General features: G+C 36.2%; 1 protein-coding gene across 3 annotated transcripts in view; it reads right to left on the bottom strand.

Moving 5' to 3' along the window:
* MALRD1 (MAM and LDL receptor class A domain containing 1) overlaps positions 1–20,533 on the bottom strand; it is a 554,066-nt gene that overhangs the window by 448,757 nt on the left and 84,776 nt on the right. For all 3 annotated transcript variants that reach the window (XM_015474019.3, XM_015474018.3, XM_010811194.3), the window contains exons 14-15: positions 16,636–16,756; positions 14,308–14,406 (exon numbers count right to left, since the gene is read on the bottom strand). In XM_015474019.3, the coding sequence (XP_015329505.1) occupies positions 14,308–14,406; positions 16,636–16,756 (220 nt within the window). The remainder of the gene's footprint in view (positions 1–14,307; positions 14,407–16,635; positions 16,757–20,533) is intronic.

The following is a 20,533-nucleotide window of genomic DNA, read 5'->3' as shown; positions in this document are numbered from 1 at the left end:
CTCCTCCCTCCTCCCTTCCCGTACCATCCCTCTGGGTCATCCCAGTGCACCAACCCCAAACATCCAGTATCGTGCATCAAACCTGGACTGGCGACTCGTTTCATATATGATATTATACATGTTTCAATGCCATTCTCCCAAATCATCCCACCCTCTCCCTCTCCCACAGAGTCCACAAGACTATTCTATACATCAGGGTCTCTTTTGCTCTCATACACAGGGTTATTGTTACCATCTTTCTAAATTCCATATATATGTGTTAGTATACTGTATTGGTGTTTTTCTTTCTGGCTTACTTCACTCTGTATAATAGGCTCCAGTTTCATCCACCTCATTAGAACTGATTCAAATGTATTCTTTTTAATGGTTGAGTAATACTCCATTGTGTATATGTACCACAGCTTTCTTATCCATTCATCTGCTGATGGACATCTAGGTTGCTTCCATGTCCTGGCTATTATAAACAGTGCTGCAATGAACATTGGGGTACACGTGTCTCTTTCAATTCTGGTTTCCTCAGTGTGTATGCCCAGCAGTGGGGCTGCTGGATCATAAGGCAGTTCTATTTCCAGTTTTTTAAGGAATCTCCACACTGTTCTCCATAGTGGCTGTACTAGTTTGCATTCCCACCAACAGTGTAAGAGGGTTCCCTTTTCTCCACACCCTCTCCAGCATTTATTGCTTGTAGACTTTTGGATCGCAGCCATTCTGACTGGCGTGAAATGGTACCTCACAGTGGTTTTGATTTGCATTTCCCTGATAATGAGTGATGTTGAGCATCTTTTCATGTGTTTGTTAGCCATCTGTATGTCTTCTTTGGAGAAATGTCTATTATAGTTCTTTGGCCCATTTTTTGATTGGGTCATTTATTTTTCTGGAATTGAGCTGTAGAAGTTGCTTGTATATTTTTGAGATTAGTTGTTTGTCAGTTGCTTCATTTGCTATTATTTTCTCCCATTCTGAAGGCTGTCTTTTCACCTTGCTTATAGTTTCCTTTGTTATGCAGAAGCTTTTAAGTTTAATTAGGTCCCATTTGTTTATTTTTGCTTTTATTTCCAATATTCTGGGAGGTGGGTCATAGAGGATTCTGCTGTGATGTATGTCGGAGAGTATTTTGCCTATGTTCTCCTCTAGGAGTTTTATAGTTTCTGGTCTTACATTTAGATCTTTAATCCATTTTGGGTTTATTTTTGTGTATGGTGTTAGAAAGTATTCTAGTTTCATTCTTTTACAAGTGGTTGAACAGTTTTCCCAGCACCACTTGTTAAAGAGATTGTCTTTAATCCATTGTATATTCTTGCCTCCTTTGTCAAAGATAAGGTGTCCATAGGTGCATGGATTTATCTCTGGGCTTTCTATTTTGTTCCATTGATCTATATTTCTGTCTTTGTGCCTGTACCATACTATCTTGATGACCGTGGCTTTGTAGTAGAGCCTGAAGTCAAGCAGGTTGATTCCTCCAGTTCCATTCTTCTTTCTCAAGATTGCTTTGGCTATTCGAGGTTTTTTGTATTTCCATACAAATTGTGAAATTATTTGTTCTAGTTCTGTGAAGAATACCGTTGGTAGCTTGATAGGGATTGCATTGAATCTATAAATTGCTTTGGGTAGTGTACTCATTTTCACTATATTGATTCTTTTAATTTTAAAAAAAGGCTAGTGCACTAAGAAAAAAATTTTGGTATCTTAAGACTAGGGCCAATCAAAGAGTCAATCTATAACTTTCACTCTAACTCCTACATACTTCTCATCAGAATTAGAATCATGGCTATATTAGTGTAATATAGATCTCCCCACTAGACTGTAATCCCTAAGAAGGTAGGAACTACATGTGTCTTGTTCACCCTGTAAACAGCTGTTGAATCAAGTACAGTGCTTGATAAATATTTATTGAATGCATAAACTAACCCCAAGGACAGCAAGTGTTAAACTACACCTGTTTCCTGCTATTATCCACTCTTTTCAGGCCCTCTCCCAAAGTATCCACTTCTCTAGCCCAATATTACAACACTAACGCCCCAGGTAAAAACTTTCCCAGCTAATTTGCCTCACTCTACTTTTATCGACAGTAGATAAAATTGATTACACCATGCAAACTGTGCTTCCAGCGAACTTCACCTGTGCTGCATGGAATTTTCAACTGAAGTCAAGAAATGTTTATTCTCAAACTTTTCATTAAACTTTCCCCACAAGTTTCTCATTTTAGAATCTGATTCATGCCTATCCTAATCCACCCTTATTGTCTATGAAGCAAAACCAGCTTTTTCTATTAGTTACATTTTTATGTATATTTTCATCTATTTTTTTATTTTTAATTGAAGGATAATTGCTTTACAGTATTGTTTTGGTTTCTACCAACACAATATGAATCACAAACATCAACCTGAATCAGCCATAGATTTATCCATGTGCCCTCCCACTTGAACATCTCTCCCACCTCCCTCCCCATCTACCCCTCTACGTTGTTACCGAGCCCCGGTTTGAGTTCACTGAGTCATACAGCAAATTCCCATTGGCTATCTATTTTACATATGGTAATGTATGTTTCCACGTTTCTCTCTCCATATCTCCCACCTTCTCCTTCCTCCCCACCACCAGCTGTGTCTATAAGTCTGTTATCAATATTTGTGTCTCCATTGCTGCTCTGCAAATAGGTTCATCAGTATCATCTTTCTAGATTCTGGTCAGAATCTTCATACTCTTCTCCATAGTGGCTGTATCAATTTGCATTCCCACCAACAGTGCAAGAGGGTTCCCTTTCCTCCATACCCTCTCCCGCAGTTATTGATGGGCAAATTTTTTGATGGCCATTCTGACTGGTATGAGGTGATAACTCATTGTAGTTTTGATTTGCATTTCCCTAATAATGAGTGATATTGATTATCTTTCCAAGTGTTTATTAGCAATCTGTAGGTCTTTGGAGAAATGTCTGTTTAGGTCTCTTGCCCACTTTTTTATTAGGCTATTTTTCTGGTAACAATTTGTATGAGCTGCTTGTATACTCTTAAAGTTAATCCTTTGTCAGTTGTTTCATTTGTTATTATTTTTTCCCATTCTGAGGGTTGTCTTTTCACCTTACTTACAGTTTCCTTTGCTGTGCAAAAGCTTTTATTAGGTCCCACTTGTTTATTTTTGCTTTTCTTTCCATTACTGTAAGAGGTAGGTCATAGAGGATCTCACTGTGATTCACGTCATATAGTGTTCTGCCTGTGTTTTCCTCTGAGTTTTATAGTTTCTGGTCTTATATTTAGGTCTTTAATCCATTTTGAGTTTATCTTTGTGTGTAGTGTTACAAAGTGTTCTAATTTCATTCTTTTACTGGTAGCTGTCCAGTTTTCCCAGCAGCACTTACTGAAGAGACTATCTTTGCTTCATTGTATATTCTTACCTCCTTTATCAAAAATAGGATATCCATAGATGCAGGGGTTTATCTCTGGGCTTTCTATCTTGTTGATCTTTGTTTCTGTTTTCATGTCAGTACCATCCTCTCTTGATGACTATAGCTTTGTAGTATAGTCTGAATTCAGAAAAGTTGATTCCTCCATCTCCATTCTTCTTTCTCAAGATTGCTTTGGCAATTTGGGGTCTTTTGTGTTTCCATATTAATTGTGAGATTTTTTGTTCTAGTTCTGTGAAACATTCCATTGGTAATTTGGTAAGGATTACATTGAATCTATAGATTGCATTTGGTAGTATAGTTATGTTCACAATATTGATTCTTCCTAACCCAGGAACATGGAATATCTCTCCATCTGTTTATGTCATCTTTGATTTCTTTCATCAGTGTCTTATAGTTCCCTGTATACAGCTCTTTTCTATCCTTAGGTAGGTTTATTCCTTGGTATTTTATTCTTTTTGTTACAATAGAAAATGGGATTGATTCTGTTAGGCGAAGCACACTGACTGAAACCGCCCACCCTGGCCAGGCCCTTTAGTAACTATTCGCATGAGTTGTTTTATGACAGGAGATCCTGGTAAGGAACACGGAACTAATAAGCGACCACCAACCGGAAGAGTTTGGGAAAGGTCAAAAGGAGACACCGCGTGTCCGTCCACATCCCAGAATCCCTCTCGCTAGCATCCATCTTGGCTGGACAATGCGTGCACCACCAGGAAAGACTCTGAATTAGAATGATTTGCCAAAGACAACCCGGAAACTAATCCCATTACCACCAAACCTGAGACTGCAAGCCACGCAGCAGAGCAGTTCTCCTGGGTTCCCTTACCCTCCTGCTCTCCACCCGGGTGCCCTTTCCCAATAAAATCTCTTGCTTTGTCAGCACATGTGTCTCCTTGGACAATTCATTTCCTAGTGTTAGACAAGAGCCCAGTTTCGGGCCCTGGAAGGGGTCCCCCTTGCAACAATTCCTTGATTTCTCTTTCTGATATTTCATTGTTGGGGTATAGGAATACAAGTGATTTCTGTGTACTCATTCTGTATCCTGCCACCACTTTGTAAATTCAGTGATTATCTCTAGAAATTTTCTGAAGATATCTTTAGGATTTTGTATGTATAGTATCATGTCATCTGCAAACAGTGAGAGTTTTACTTCTTTTCCAATCTGGATTCCTTTTCTTTCTTTCTGTTCTCTGATTGCCACAGCTAGGACTTCTAAAACTATGTTGAATAGTAGTAGTGAGAGTGGGCACCCTTGTCTTGTTCCTGATCTTACAGGGAATGCTTTCAGTTTTTCACCATTGAGAACAACATTTGCTGTGGTTTTATCATATATGGCCTTTATTATGTTGAGGTAGGTTCCTTTGATGCCCATTTTTTGAAGAGTTTTTAATCATAAATGGGTGTTGAATTCTGTCAAAAGCTTTTTCTGCATCTATTGAGATTATCATATGGTTTTTATCTTTCAATTTGTTAATATGGTGTATCACATTGGTTGATTTGCATATATTTAAGAATGCTTGCATGCCTGTAATAAACCCAACATGATCATGGTGTTACGACCATTTTAATGGGTTGTGGAATTCCGTTTGTTACTCACAGCAGAGCAAATATATTAACATCTCTACATACTCTACACACATTTCTTTTAGCAGATATTAAGTACAACCACTGTTTATTATTATTATTAACCAGGTTACTGGCAATAGATTATCATGACTTCTTTTATGCACACTGTCTAGATTTTCTCACTAGATTGCTTTTCCCTAAAGTAAAAACTCCTTTCTATGTCTACCATACAAACCTAACAAAGTGTTGGAAATGTTCAAACAGTCTTAAAATACAGTCACTGGAAATACCAACCTATTTTAATGCCTTTCTTATAAATACCCATGGGGGTGAAATGGTTCACAGTCTTTGAGAACTTTACAAATTTAAGCACCCTGAAGACTCAGTGGGTGAAATGATAATCAATCCCAAGATCCATTTATCACACCACCTCTATCTCTACTGAACTAACTGCATGACCACAACCACAGGAAGAGCTGTGATATTCATTGTGTGTGCCTATTTTTCTTAGCTATACATTATTTAATACATATAAATTCATTTTAAACAATGTCAGGAACAAAATAAGTGCATGAGAACTGTGTAACAGAATTTATATTATTATCATACCATCTTTAAACCCATGTTTAAGTCTACACCCCAAAGAAAGGGGTTTCTATCAACCTTGGAGGAAAATGATAACTTCACTATCTACAGTGGTAAAGTTCTTCAAGGCAAGGAGACAGGGACTGTTAAGCAAATCTAGTGTTCAACAGGAGAGGATGATTAAATCCACTTATATTTCTCATCACAACCATCACTAACCTGAAAATAGAAACTAAATGGACAACTGTAGCAGGTGTGAAACTAAAGAGAAGGACTGAAGTAGTTGGGGTATACAAGCAAAAATAATGCCACTTATACTTCTAGCTTATAATTTTCAGAGTGAAGAAGAACAATGAGCATGCCGAAAAACAAAATCCAAGTGCCTCTTGATGAAAGTGAAAGAAGAGAGTGAAAAAGCTAGCTTAAAACTCAACATTCAATAAACGAAGATCATGACATCTGGTCCCATCACTTCATGGCAAATAGATGGGGAAACAATGGAAACAGTGACAGACTCTATTTTCTTGGGCTCAAAAATCACTGCAGATGGTGACTGCAGCCATGAAATTAAAAGATGCTTGCTCCTTGGAGGAAAAGCTGTGACAAACCTAGACAGCATATTAAAAAGCAGAGACAGCACTTTGCTGACCAAGGTGCATATAGTCAAAGGTATGTTTTTTCCAGTAGTCATGTATGGATGTGAGAGTTGGACCATTAAGAAAGCTGAGCACTGAAGAATTGATGCTTTTGAACTGTGGTGCTGGAGAAGACTCTTGAGAGTGCCTTGGACAGCAAGGAGATCCAACCCGGCAATCCTAAAGGAAATCAGTCCTGAATATTCATTGGAAGGGCTGATGCTGAAGCTCCAATACTTTGGCCACCTGATGCGAAGAACTGTCTGATTGGAAAAGACCCTGATGCTGGGAAAGATTGAAGACTGGAGGAGAAGGGAACAACAGAGGATGAGATGGTTGGATGGCATCACCAACTCAATGGATGTGAGTTTGAGTAAGCTCCAGCAGTTGGTAATGGACAGGGAAACCTGGCTGCAGTCCATGGGGTTGCAAAAGTCAGACATGACTGAGCAACTAAACTGAACTAAGCTCAACACAATGATGCACACAAAATCTTTCCATAGATACTCTTAATAATGTAACTTATTGAAATTTAATCTTAAATAATCATAGAAAAAGACTTTCCTATTAAATACATAGATTCATATTCTCAACAGAATTTTCAACTGAGAAAATTTACTGTCTACTGCATTACCTATTTTATTATTTTATCCCTACTGTCCTGAATTTCTCTAGCCTAACAACATAATTATCCACAACAAAGACTGATCAAATCATCATGGGTTATTTACCAGATTTTGCTTGTCTACAGAAATAGTTTTCTCTTTCCTCAGTGATCAATGGCTCCACAATTGAGAATGAATGGATTTTTTCTCAACTTCATGGTTTTATGTCACAGAAATGATGAGCCTTTCACCAGAAACAACTTCCCATTTAGTCTTTTACAGTTACCTCTGTCTAGGGAGATCTTTTTTTTTTTTTTTTGGACTGGAAAACAGTGTCTAAATCATGGAGGACAATATGAAGAGAAAGAGAACCCGGTTCGGTAAGGAAAAAAATAGCAAGGTCTCCTTCTTTCTACAAAAACATGTAGACTGATATACATTTAAGCAAGATGCTAAATAATTAGCAAATCTAGTTTTATTTGGAGACCCTTTTTTTCCCTGGCAGTCGGGCCTATAGAAAACAGCATTAGATAGAAAACAGGAAATAGCTTATTTCCACATCTTTCATTAAAATAAAAAGCAATTGGTGGTTATACAGAAAAGTACATTTTAGGAAGCCTTAAATTCTATAATTGAGTTTATATATGTTCAATCTCACCAAAAAATACCTTCTCAAAGAACATTTTTTTTAAGAATATAAGCAGTAAAAGCAGAGCCTTCATTAGATCTCTCTAACATACATGCACACACAGACACAAACATATACACATTCTCAAGAAATAGAGAACAAAAGAAACACAGATATGGAAAATTCAAGCTTTCTCATAATGCTATTGTGTCATGAAAGAAATCTGTCTCACTGCAGAATACAAAAATTGCTATTGGAAGGTAAAGCAAAGTGAATCAAAATGTTAGTCACTCAGTCATGTCCGACTTTTTGAGACCTCATGGTCTGTAGCCCATTAGGCTTCTCTGTCCATGGAGTTCTCCCGGCAAGAATACTGGAGTGGGTAGCCATTCCCTTCTCCTGGGGACCTTCCCAACCCAGGGATCAAACCTGGATCTCCTGCATTCAGGTGGATTCTTTACCATCTGAGCCATCAGGGAAGCCCATTGGAAGGTAAAACATTAGTAAAAATACATGGAGATGGCCTCCAAAGCATCAACACATAAAATCACTTGGCCTCTACCTCACTATCAGCTGTAGAAATGCCAGGGTTTAATACATACATTTTTATATTTAGCAGACATAGTAGTTTGGGGAAAATAAACAGCCAATATTTAAGTTTGAAAAATCAAATCAGAAAAATAATAAATCACTCTCCTTTTCTGCTCAACCTGCCTTGGCTTAGACTTTATTGAATTCAAACCAAGTACTGATGTATGTGTTTTTTCCTGTGAACAGAGAGAAAAGTAGAAAATAAGAAATTGTGTAGATCTATTTTTAGAAAGGAAGCATATGCATTTTCTGCTAACCAGTTTTTAGACAGAAATACAAGTGCTTAGAAAATGATGTTTGGGAATATTATAATACCTTTAAAACACAGAGAGTTGTTTAAAAAAATACAGGCTTTCTCATCTATCTGATAAACTATGTCTTTTACCAAAACTGGTTAAAAATTACATTTGGTAATTTTTTCCTAAAAAGTTCAAAGATATTTTAGAGACACAGAATATCTAAATCATAGTAAGTTTAACAACTTTTTTGAGGTAAGTCATAATCATTCTTATTATAAAGAAAGACAACTCAAATTAGGTCCGAGATAGTTGTGAAAATTAGAATAAATTGCATTTAGATATTAATATTTGAAACCCTAGAGGAGCAATATTCCTTTTACAGAGAATTAATTTTTATGTGTAGAAATCCTGAGTGTGGTATCGTCTCTTCCTCCTTACAGATAATCTTTTTTTTTTTTTTAAAGCAATTAAGCTTTCTATGATTATACAGTGGAAGTCAAAAATAGATTTAAGGGACTAGATCTGATAGATAGAGTGCCTGATGAACTATGGGCAGAGGTTCATGACATTGTACAGGAGACAGGGATCAAGACCATCCCCATGGAAAAGAAATGCAAAAAAGCAAAATGGCTGTCTGGGGAGGCCTTACAAATAGCTGTGAAAAAAAGAGAAGCAAAAAGCAAAGGAGAAAAGGAAAGATTTAAGCATCTGAATGTAGAGTTCCAAAGAATAGCAAGGAGAGATAAGAAAGCCTTCCTCAGCGATCAATGCAAAGAAATAGAGGAAAACAATAAAATGGTAAAGACTAGAGATCTGTTCAAGAAAATTAGAGATAAGAAGGGAACATTTCATGTTTCAACTAAAAAGCCTCTTGATGAAAGTGAAAGAGGAGAGTGAAAAAGTTGGCCTAAAGCTCAAGATTCAGAAAACTAAGATCATGGTATCTGGTCCCGTCACTTCATGGGAAATAGACGGGGAAACAGTGTCAGACTTTATTTTTGGGGGCTCCAAAATCACGGCAGATGGTGACTGTAGCCATGAAATTAAAAGATGCTAACTCCTTGGAAGGAAAGTTATGACCAACCTAGATAGCATATTGAAAAGCAGAGATGTTACTGTGCCAAGAAAGGTCCGTCTAGTCAAGGCTATGCTTTTTCCAGTGGTCATGTATGGATGTGAGAGTTGGACTGTGAAGAAAGATGAGCACCGAAGAATTGATGTTTTTGAACTGTGGTGTTGGAGAAGACTCTTGAGAGTCCCTTGCACTGCAAGGAGATCCAACCAGTCCATTCTAAAGGAGATCAGCCCTGGGTGTTCTTTGGAAGGATGGATGCTAAAGCCGAAACTCCAATACTTTGGCCACCTCATGCGAAGAGTTGACTCATTGGAAAAGACTCTGATGCTGGGAGGGGTTGGGGGCAGGAGGAAAAGGGGACGACAGAGGATGAGATGGCTGGATGGCATCACCAACTCGATGGACGTGAGTTTGAGTGAACTCCGAGAGTTGGTGATGGACAGGGAGGCCTGGCGTGCTGCAATTCATGGGGTCACAAAGAGTTGGACACAACTGAGCAACTGAACTGAACTGAACTGAAGCTCTCTATGGGAAATCTGACAAGTTAGTTCTCTGCTAGACTCTCAGCCTAAAATCACTATGCTTACTTCTCTTTTTTGTTGCAAAGAAGACAAAGGATGCCTACTTTTACTCCAAATTCTTAACTTCATTTCAACTCACAGCTGGAATCTTTAATGTATGAATTCATAAAAATGGGTTGAAGAATTAGCATTTGTATGACAAAACAGATTCATCAGGATAAAATCAGCCTTGCAGGGGTTGGGGGTGGGGGACAAGCAAAGAAATAAAGACAAAGATTTTAGAGATATGAAGTTCATTTGCTTATTTTTTAACTCAATTCACTATAATCATGGATCCAATGCCAAATAAAGATTCCCATCCTCTTTTTGTGTCTATAAATCTTTTAAATCCCTGAAACACACAATTGGAATGGAAAGAAATTTAGTACATTTCTGATTTATGAGATGTAATGTGATAAACACAATAATTTCTAAAGAGAAAAGATTAAGGTTTCTCTCTTTTTTAAGGATATTAATGTTTTAAAACTTCCAGACAGAATTCCTAAGATACCATTTGACATCCTAGGGGCCTGGGAGCATGATTTCTCCTCCAAAAGTAAATTCTTTCACTGGATTCAAATTTCCTATTGCTCAAACTGATCAAGGAAGCAACTTTTCATTTCTGGAAACTATCATTTTCAATTTAATGATGAACTTGAAAGGACAGAAAGGTTGCAAAATGTGTGGTTAAGAATGTGTTCTGGGAACAGATCACCCACATGTAAGATCTTCCACCAATTACAAACTACACAACATTAGGAACACATGCCAATTATAATCACATTGTGTCCCAGCTCCAAATCTACCCTCTTTGCTCTGCTTTGAGATAACAGAGCTGGACTGTGAAAACATTTCTCTTTTCAATAGCTCATGCAATGGTTGGCTTTCTTAATAAAGAGCAAAGAATGACACAAAGCATGGCAGAACAAGGATCCTCCCTTTTTGGTTCCAGGGTACTTTTTTCTTGTTTTTGTTCTTAAACCATGACAACCAACCTTATAAGACAATGCAGTTAAGTCACCCTTCAGTGAGTTTTGCAAGTATCTTGGTGGATAATTTCTTCCTTGAATACTAAGCTGTTAACAAAATCTAGCCCACAGCACCCCAGCAGATTTCTCCAGATGGAAGAACACTTCCAAATACACCTTCAGGCCAACATTACCCAAATACCAAAATCAGAAAAGGATGCCACAAGGGAGAAAAATAAAGGGCCAATATTTCTGATGAACAAAGATCCTCATCAAACACCTCAATAAAAATATTAGCAAACCAAATTCAAGAGCACCTTAAAAGGTTTAAACACTAGGATCAAGAAGGATTCACTTCCGGAATGCAGTGATGCTTCAGTATTTACAAATGTAATACACCATGTAACAAAATGAAGCAAATGTGATATATCATGAGAACAGAATGAAGGATAAAAATCATATAATCATCTCCATAGATGCAGAAAAAGCACCTAACAAAATTCAACATCCATTTATGATAAAAACTCTCAACAAAATGGGTATTAACAGAATGCAGCTCAACATAGTAAAAGCCATATATGACAAGCCTACAATCAACATCATAATCTATGATGAAAGCTGAACATTTCTCCTCTAAGATCAAGTACAGGACAAAGATGCCTACACTTATCATTTTTATTTAACAGTATTGGAAGACCTAGTCACAATATCCACCAAGAAAAATAAAATAAAGAGCATCAAAATCAGAAACAAAAAATAAAACTATTTGCAGATGACATTATAAAAGATTCCCCAAAAATCTGTTAGAACCAATCAATGAATTGGTAAAGCTGCAGGATACAGAAACAATATACAAAAATCTATTGCCCTTCTATATATCAATAATGAACTATGAGAGATAAATTAAGAAAATATTGACACTTAAAATTGCACCAAAAAAAAAAAAACCCACAAAGTATTAGGGAATCAATATAACCAAGGGGGTGAAAAACCTGGACACTAAAATCTATAAAACATTGATGAAAGACATGGATGATGACACAAATAAATGGAACAATTTTCTATGCTCAATGAATTGTAAGAATTTATATTGTTATAATGTCCATGCTACCCCTCCCCGCCCTTCACCTCCTCCCCCCCACCCCCCGCCCTGCCTATGAGGCAATCTACAGATTTAATGTAATCCCTAACAAAGTTTCAGGGGTATTTTTCACAAAAATAGAACAAACTATCCTAAAATTTTTATGGAACCACAAGAGACACCAAATATCCAAAGCAATCTTGAGAAAGAAGAACAAAGACAGAGGCATCTCACATCCTAATTCCAAATTATATTACAAAGGTATCATACTTAAAACTATGTTATTGCCATACATAAAAACAAACATGGATCAGTGGAACAGAATAGAGAGCCCAAAAGTAAACCCACCCATAGATAATTAATGTTCAATAAAGAAGGTAAAAATAAACAATGGGGAAAAGATAGTCTCTTCAATAAATGGTGCTGGGAACACTGGACAGTCACATAAAAATAAAACCAAAGTGGGCCACTCTCTTTACACCATACACAAAAATTACCTCAAAATAGATTATAAACTTCAACATAAGACTTGAAACATAAAAGTTCTAGAAGAAAACACAGGCAAGAAGCTCCATGACAAAAGTCTCTGAAACACTTTTTCAATTTGACACCAGAAGCTAAGTCAACAAAAGCAAAAATAAACAAGCGGGATTACATCCAAAAGGTTCATCCCTGTTTCTGGTTCAGAGTTCCTAAAATCCTTGGAATTTCCTAAGTGTGCATGCGTGCATGCTAAGTCACTTCAGTCCTGTCCAACCCTTTGCAACCCTATGGACTGTAGTCCACCCAGCTACTCTGTCCATGGGATTCTCCAGGCAAGAATACTGGAGTGGGTTGCCATTCCCTTCTCCAAGGGATCTTCCCAACCCAGGGATCAAATGTGCATCTCCTGAGGTTCCTGCACTGCAGGTGGTTTGTTTACTGCTAAGCCACTAGGGATTCCTTAGTATGGAGAATAACAAAGTTGTGTATTCTCATGTTAATTAGGCAACTTTGGAGTGAACCTAAGGACAGAGGGCGGTTGCCAATGGAACCAAATATGTGATTAGAGGTTGAAACTTCCAGTCCTACCCCTGACCACCGAGGAGAGGAGATAGGCTGGAGGTTGAATTGGTGGCCAATGATTTAATCAATCACATTAATATCTATGTAATGAAGCCTTCATAATAACCAAAAAGGATGGAGTCTGGAGAGTTTCTAGGTTGGTGAACACATGGAGGTGTTGAGAGAGTAGCACCTGGAGAGGACACAGAAGCCCCTTATCCTTTGCCCCCACTCTGTGTCTCTTCCATCCAACTGTTGCTGAGTTAGATCCTTTTATAATAAACGGGTCATCTAGTAAGTAGAATGTTTCTTTGAGTTCTGTGAGCTGCCCTAGCAAATTAATCAAATCCAAGGAGGGAGTCCAAGGAACCTGATTTAAAGCCAGCCCATTAATAACAACCTGGACTTGAGATCATCATCCAAAGTACAGCAGAAGAAGGGGGGCCATCTTATAGGACTGAGCCTCAACCTGCAGAACTTAATGGCATCTCTAGGTAGATAGTGTCAGAACTGAGTTAAAGGTGTAGGACACTCAGATGGTGCCCTGAATTTATCTGAAGAAAACAAAAACACTAACTCAATAAGATATTTGTGCCCCCTGCTCACTACCGCATCACTACAATAATGAAGAAAATGTGGTACATAGACACAATGGAATAATATTCAGCCACAAAATACAAAGGAATCTTGTTGTTTGTGACAACAAAGATAGACCTTGAGGGCATTAGGCTAAGTGAAGTAAGTCTGACAGAGAAAGACAAATACCATATGATTTCATTTGGAATCTAGAAAACAGACAGACAATAAAAACCCAAGGTCCTAGTTCAGGGAACAGATTGGTGATGGCCAGAGGCAGGGAATTGGGGATCAAAGGGTACAAATTTATAAGTCATGAGGGTGTAATAACATATAGCATGGTAATAATAATCAATAATATTATATTGTGCATTTGAAAGTTGTTAAGTGAGTAAATTTTTAAAGGACAATGGAGATCCCATATGCTACAACTAAGATCCAATACAGCCAAATAAATATTTTGTTTAAATAAAAGTTCTCATTATAAGAAAAAATTGTATAACTATGTATGGTGATATAACTAGACTTATTTTCATGGTTATTTTGCATTATATTCAAATATCAGAGCACTGTGTTGTATGCCCGAAACCAATATAATGTTATACATTAATCACACCTTGATAAAAATATTTTTAAGATATTAATAACAAAAAAAGAAACCTTCTTCATTAATTAAGTAGCACGCACTTTACATTCAGCGAGTAAATATGTACCCACAGATCTTAGTCGAGTGATTCTGGACTCTCTCACTCACCACAGTTAGCTTCCTCTGCTCCATCTGGACAGTCAGACGTGAAATCATGCACCCTGCTGGATGAAGTCCAGCCTGCGTCCTCAGGTGGCGCAAGTCCAGCTTCAAATTAAGAGATGGAGAGAATAAAACATCTTTTTCTCTTCCAACAAATAGATGGAATGTATAATTGTTTCATGAACACTAGTTTTTAAATGGGCTAAAGATGGCAAGCATAGGGTCTCAATAAATCTCTGGCCATAAATATAACATAATTCACCATAAGTAGGACTTGACAAGTCCCCTTCTACTCCCATCCCTAAACTCCTGCTTGGTAGAAATACTAAAGTCCATGAAGGAGATCTTACAATTGCCTACTGGATAAATTTGTACAAATGGTAAGAAAGTTTTTTCCTTTGTGTAAAATCATTGGTCTTTCAGGAATAATTCACCTAAGTTTGGCCTAATGAGAATTATGCTCTAACCAACTGAGCTGGCGTGCCAATTGAAGCACACATGAATGAGTTTTGAGTTAATTTATGAAGAGAATTCTCTGTAAGTGAGATCAAGTATTCTCAGAGAATTCTACTAGGGTTAATTTTACTGATAATTTCAAACTTTTAACCACTTCGGCTTCCAAATACACTGCCCTCAATGTCAACTCTAATACCTTCCTACTATTCCAATTCTGGTGATGCAGCATTTAATTAGGAGAAGGAAAATATTTAATTAACTAACAGAAATAAGGTAATTCTGGTTAACCCTCCAAAACTCATTAATCATTAAATCTGCTGCTTTGCATTCTGTAATGTCTATCAACACCCCCTCCCCCTCCCCACACACACTCACACTACACACAGCTTAGAATGGTTTATTGTAAATTCAGGACACATATTCTGAATAATGTAAAAGCATGTTAACACAGTACAGTTAGGACATAGAATATACAGCCTCACCAATGAAAGATGCCTTTAATAAAGGATCTTTAATGAAAAGTTCTTTAACTCAGATCTCAATTTAAAATTGTTTCTCCTATATCATCCTTGATTAATGCACTTAGCTCCTGTTAAGAATGCAACTTCTCTCACTAAATATGTCATATAAGAAAACATAACTTCAGAATGTATGACATGCCTGATGTCCACATGCAATTATTTTTTATGTAAAGAGATTAATAAAATGAAGTGTGACAATTTTCAGAAACATTTTTAACATTCATTTTTGTTTCTTAAGTGAGACCTGAGGAAAGGGGTGGTCAGAGAGAAACATCAACCAGTGTTAAAATAACAGAGTAACTGCAGGCACAATATATACCCGTTTCAACGTGCTCTCACAAAGACTCCATGGACTATAGACCCCCAGGCTCCTCTGTCCATGGGATTTCTCAGACAGGAATACTGCAGTGGATTGCCATTTCCTTCTCTAGGGGATCTTCCCCACCCAGGGATCAAACCTGAGTCTCCTGCATTGGCAAGTGAATTCTTCACCACCGAGACACCAGGGAAGCCTGTATATTATGGAGAGGTTTTCAAAAATGCCTATTCTATTATTTGGGATCCATTGTTATGACAGTATATCTTTCTCTCAATTGAAATTTTCTACAAAATATGTAGTCAAAGAATTAGTCAAACTCCATCTATTTCTTGAAAAAGTTGTTTTGAATTTAAACACATAATTTTAGGGTCAATTTTGAAATTCTTCTTTGGCCTTAAGTCACTTTTCCAAACAATACTTTTTTTGAACTCCTGAGTGATTCTGAAACATGAATTTAATTACATATTCACTTGAAGTATCAAACAATATTAAAATACAATAGATTATTAGAGAGGTATTTTAAAACATGCAAAATATTTAAGATTCTTTCATAACTATTATAATTAAATAATCTGTATGTGACAATTTTAGCCACAAGTGTACAATGTTATTTTAGATAGCCTCAGCCTAGACTGTGATAGATCGTATTTTTACCTTTTTCTTTTAAAAAAAAGAAATGTTTTAGTTTTCATGGACATGTGACATAATACACATCCTGGTATTAATGAACTATATTAATGAAGTATTCTAATATATTTTATATTTTGAGGGACTTTTCTGGTGGTCTAGTGGTTAAGACTTTGCCTTCCCATGCAGGGGGTGAGGGTTTCATCCCTGGTCAGGAAGCTAAGATCCCACATGCCTTGCAGCCAAAAACCAAAACAGAAAAATATTGTAATAAATTCAAAAAAGATTTTTTAAATGGTCCATATCAAAAACTTAAAATGTATACATATATTTTTATATTTTGGTATCAAAGAAAACCATTTTAATGTTCAAAATTGCAACAACCATAAGAAAAAAAAGAAAAAAACTTACCTTTGCTTTGTACACTAGTACCTGGAAGTGTCTTATATGAAATTTCACATTCCTGGGATACACTGATGTCATCTAGAGCAACAGTAGCGTTTGATGATAAAACTGTAGCTTCCAAAATTAACTAAAATTACAGAAAGATAAATTATTAGAAATACACTATAAACATTTTTTTTTTAATTTCTAGACCCAAGATAGAGCCATTCCTGCCCTGGGCGCCATGACAGCAAATCAAAACTTAAGTAACTTTCATGCCTTTAAATGTTCCTCTTCACCAGAAACACATTATATTCAGTCAGTCAGTATCCAAACTTCAAGCCAACTCTGGGCTCTATATTTCCTTATTCCTTCTCAACCCAAACAAGGTTGACTGTGAGGCCTCAACCAACTGAATATTTTCTGTTTTATCTCTTCCTCATTTTTTATTCTTTACCCTATAAAGCCTCTTGCCTTCCACCCCATTTTGCATTTCTTCAAATTAGAGACTGTTTCTTGAAGTGTTGAATAAACCTTGTTTGTACCCCCTAAACTATCTTCCTTAATCATTTTTTAACAAAAGTAAATGTATTACAATCATATTTCTTTGTGTAGAGAAGCTTATTTGCATGTGTCCCAATCTTCCAACCTAATTTTAGAAAATTGTTTTGATCAGAAAATTCAAATTAGGAATTTATAAAGTCATAACTGCTTTGACAGCACCTTATGCAACCTTAATATCCTAGGTAACCTTGTTTCAATTAGAAGTTGCAACATTCATCACAACTGAAGGGCCACCTTCCCACTGGAGCCATTAAGAGTTATAAGCATTTAAAATGAGCTCTTTGGGGTAATCAACTGCGTGGTTTACAACTCAATTTAATTGAGATATGAGTTCATTTATAATGTGTCTGCTGAAGGCAATGATTCATTTACATATCAGAATATTTAAACACTTATGTAGATTACATATACATATATGGAAACCTACTTAGGCAAAAAACCACTTACAACGGTTAATAACATTCATATGCTAAAGCACTTGGAGGCACCTACTTAAGTTTAATTTATTCTAACTTTCTAAACAATGACTAATATAATTTGTTTTCTTTCTTGTTAATCACTCACATTATGTTGTTATTCCACCATCTTAAAAAAAAAAAAAGAAGAAGAAAGAAAGAAAGAAAATATATATGTGCAGGGTCTTAACAACACAGAGCAGGACAACTAGTCCAGGCTAGCAAGTGGCTAGTAAGTGCATCTCCATGTTATCAGGGAGGATCTCTGAGCTCAAAGACCTTAAAATTAACCTGGTAAGACACATTGACACCTAAACTATACCATAAGTACTATATAAGAAATATGCATACGATACTAAGAGAATCAAAGAAAAGCACTTCATTACTTCTGCCAAGAATGTGAGACAGAATTCAGAAAAAAGTTTTAGTAGAGAGGTAATACTAAACTTCAGTTTTAGGTCACCTACACCTTTGCCTGCTTTCCTCTATATAATTAAATGCAAGACTATGTGATGAACAGTTACAATTTGATCTAGATTAATTAAAATCCTCCAATTTTAAGTAGAGAAAAATGTTAAAATTCCTCTAAAAATATATATCTCATATCTGTAAATAATATCACCTGATTGTGCCCAAATCATCTTCACTGTTTCTATTTAGTATTACTTGCTTTAAACCAAGCTCATCTTTCAATTCGTCACTGAAGGTAGCTCCCCACTGAGAACTACAGTATCAGTTAATAACCACTGTGTGAGCCAGAGGTTGCTCAGAAGAAATGCTTCAACCATGCAAAAATGCAGAGAGAAAAACCTAATTTTAAGAAGATTCTGAAGGTAACTTGAGAGCTAAAATTTCTAATTATATGTAGATATCCTTCCTTCTAAAACTAATTTTTAGGATCTTGCTGAGTTTTGTTTTATTCAATTATATTATATGACTCCCTGAGTGAGCAGAATGAATTCTTGTTTTTGCTTTCAGGAAGCACGGCAATGGTAAATATTGTTTACAGTCAAGTGATTACTTTTTACATCTGCAAAACTGAGAGAAGGTTTTCCAGAGAAATATTAAACTAGCATATTTAAATTTTGGTTTTTTGATATCTTGTTTTAAATAAAGGATAATGAGAATGAATAAATATGAATCTAAGGGGAAACAGAGACTATGGGAATATGGTAAGAACAAATAAAGAAAAACTGGACTACAGTAATTTTTAAACAATGATGGTGGTGTTAAAAATAAAATCAACAGCAAACTTTTACTAAAGAGCTTGGATGCTTTTTTTTTTTTTTTTCTTACATGCCAGGCCTGGAGTAAGCTAAATAAGTTAAAATGCATTCACTTATTTTAACCCTATGAAGGCAGGGCTACTTTTGTTCACATTTTAAATCAAAGGAAACAGAGCTTAGAGAGCTGAAGTTATTGGTTGAAGGTCACATTTTGAGTAAGAAAAATGTGTAACCTAAGCCATGGATGATTATGCTGAACATCATCACTACCATGAAATAAGAGATAACTGGTCTTCAGAGATGCTGGAGGACACAGCTACCTGGCAAAGAAGATTTAATGACGCCCTGGACTAAGAAGGCCAAGGACATAGCAACATTACAGAGACCAGACCAGCTTTTACTTTGCATTATAAATCTTACCCTTCACCGAATCCTCAAATAACGTCAGGAAATTGCTATTGATTTATACCATCAACACTGATCAAGAGTGAAAATTATTGTAGAAAATTTCACAAAAGTGTCATCTTAAAATAAAATCTAAATATGACACGATTATGTTTTAGTAGCAAACTCAAAGACAGCAGGTCAACCTGAAATCAATAAACAGTATTCAGAAAAAGTACCACTTCTAGATATGAAATTAAGAAGAGTTAGGAAACAAATTGCAAATTAAGTGGATATATTTGTGTAAAAAGCTGAATATTTAAAATGAGTAGGAACAGTTAAAACAGATCGGAAAAAAAAATACTATTAATGTGAAATATGTGACATACGTTCTTCCAATAAAAACTGCAAAGGCAATGGAGAGAAAATTAAAATGCTAATTTGCTATTCTTGCAAAATAAACAGTAAGCCAAATTCACTTCTACCAGAAGACTGAAAGCCCTACCTACCCAGGCACTGATTTCCTAAAGAAATCAGAGCAATTTATATTCTGTTGCGATGTGTACAAGAGACATAAAAGGACCACACTGAATCTGAATGTCATGGCTACAAGAGAACGGAGAGGTCACACGGTCCCGTGCCTTTCTCCTTTCCAACGTTTGGATTAGATAACTCTCTACAAATATATGCTTAGCCGCATTATACTGATGGTCAGGCAATGAAGAAGGTCACCCTTAAATACTTCAGTCCATTAAATTTAAAGTGCCAAAGGAGCCTGTTTCCAAGAAGATAAACTTTAAATATTTGAATATGTAAGAGCTAGATTGACTCTTTGTAGGTATAACATCTTTTCCGTTTGCTGTTGACCAAAGAATGAAGTAGAACTACATCTAGCTAGACTCCTCACACATATTTCTGTAACTTTGAAAATACACTTAGAAAAATCAGGTTAAAAACAACATAATTTTAGCATTTTTGTTGCTTGTAGAGGATAAGAAATGGAGTAGAGAAGGGAACCAAGAAGAATATATCAACATTAAAAGCAAACGAAAATGTTCATATTAATTCATTCTGAAGTTTAAGTACATGGGTGTTTGCCTTTCTGTGTACTTTCTACTTGTTTGAAAGGTTTACTAATGTATCTAAATAATATCAATGTATTCAATAAAAACATGGTATGTATGTGCGTGACTGTGTATTTATCTATCTTATAAAATGTGTATAAAATCTGCACTGATTCACACCAGGATGTTAACACAGACCCCAATTCCTTACCCACAGTCTTTGAGTCCAACT

The sequence above is a fragment of the Bos taurus genome, chromosome 13 (assembly GCF_002263795.3).
Source record: "Bos taurus isolate L1 Dominette 01449 registration number 42190680 breed Hereford chromosome 13, ARS-UCD2.0, whole genome shotgun sequence".
Lineage (NCBI taxonomy): Eukaryota > Metazoa > Chordata > Mammalia > Artiodactyla > Bovidae > Bos > Bos taurus.
The sequence above is the reverse complement of the archived record's forward strand: the minus strand, read 5'-3'. Positions and strand labels throughout refer to the sequence as shown.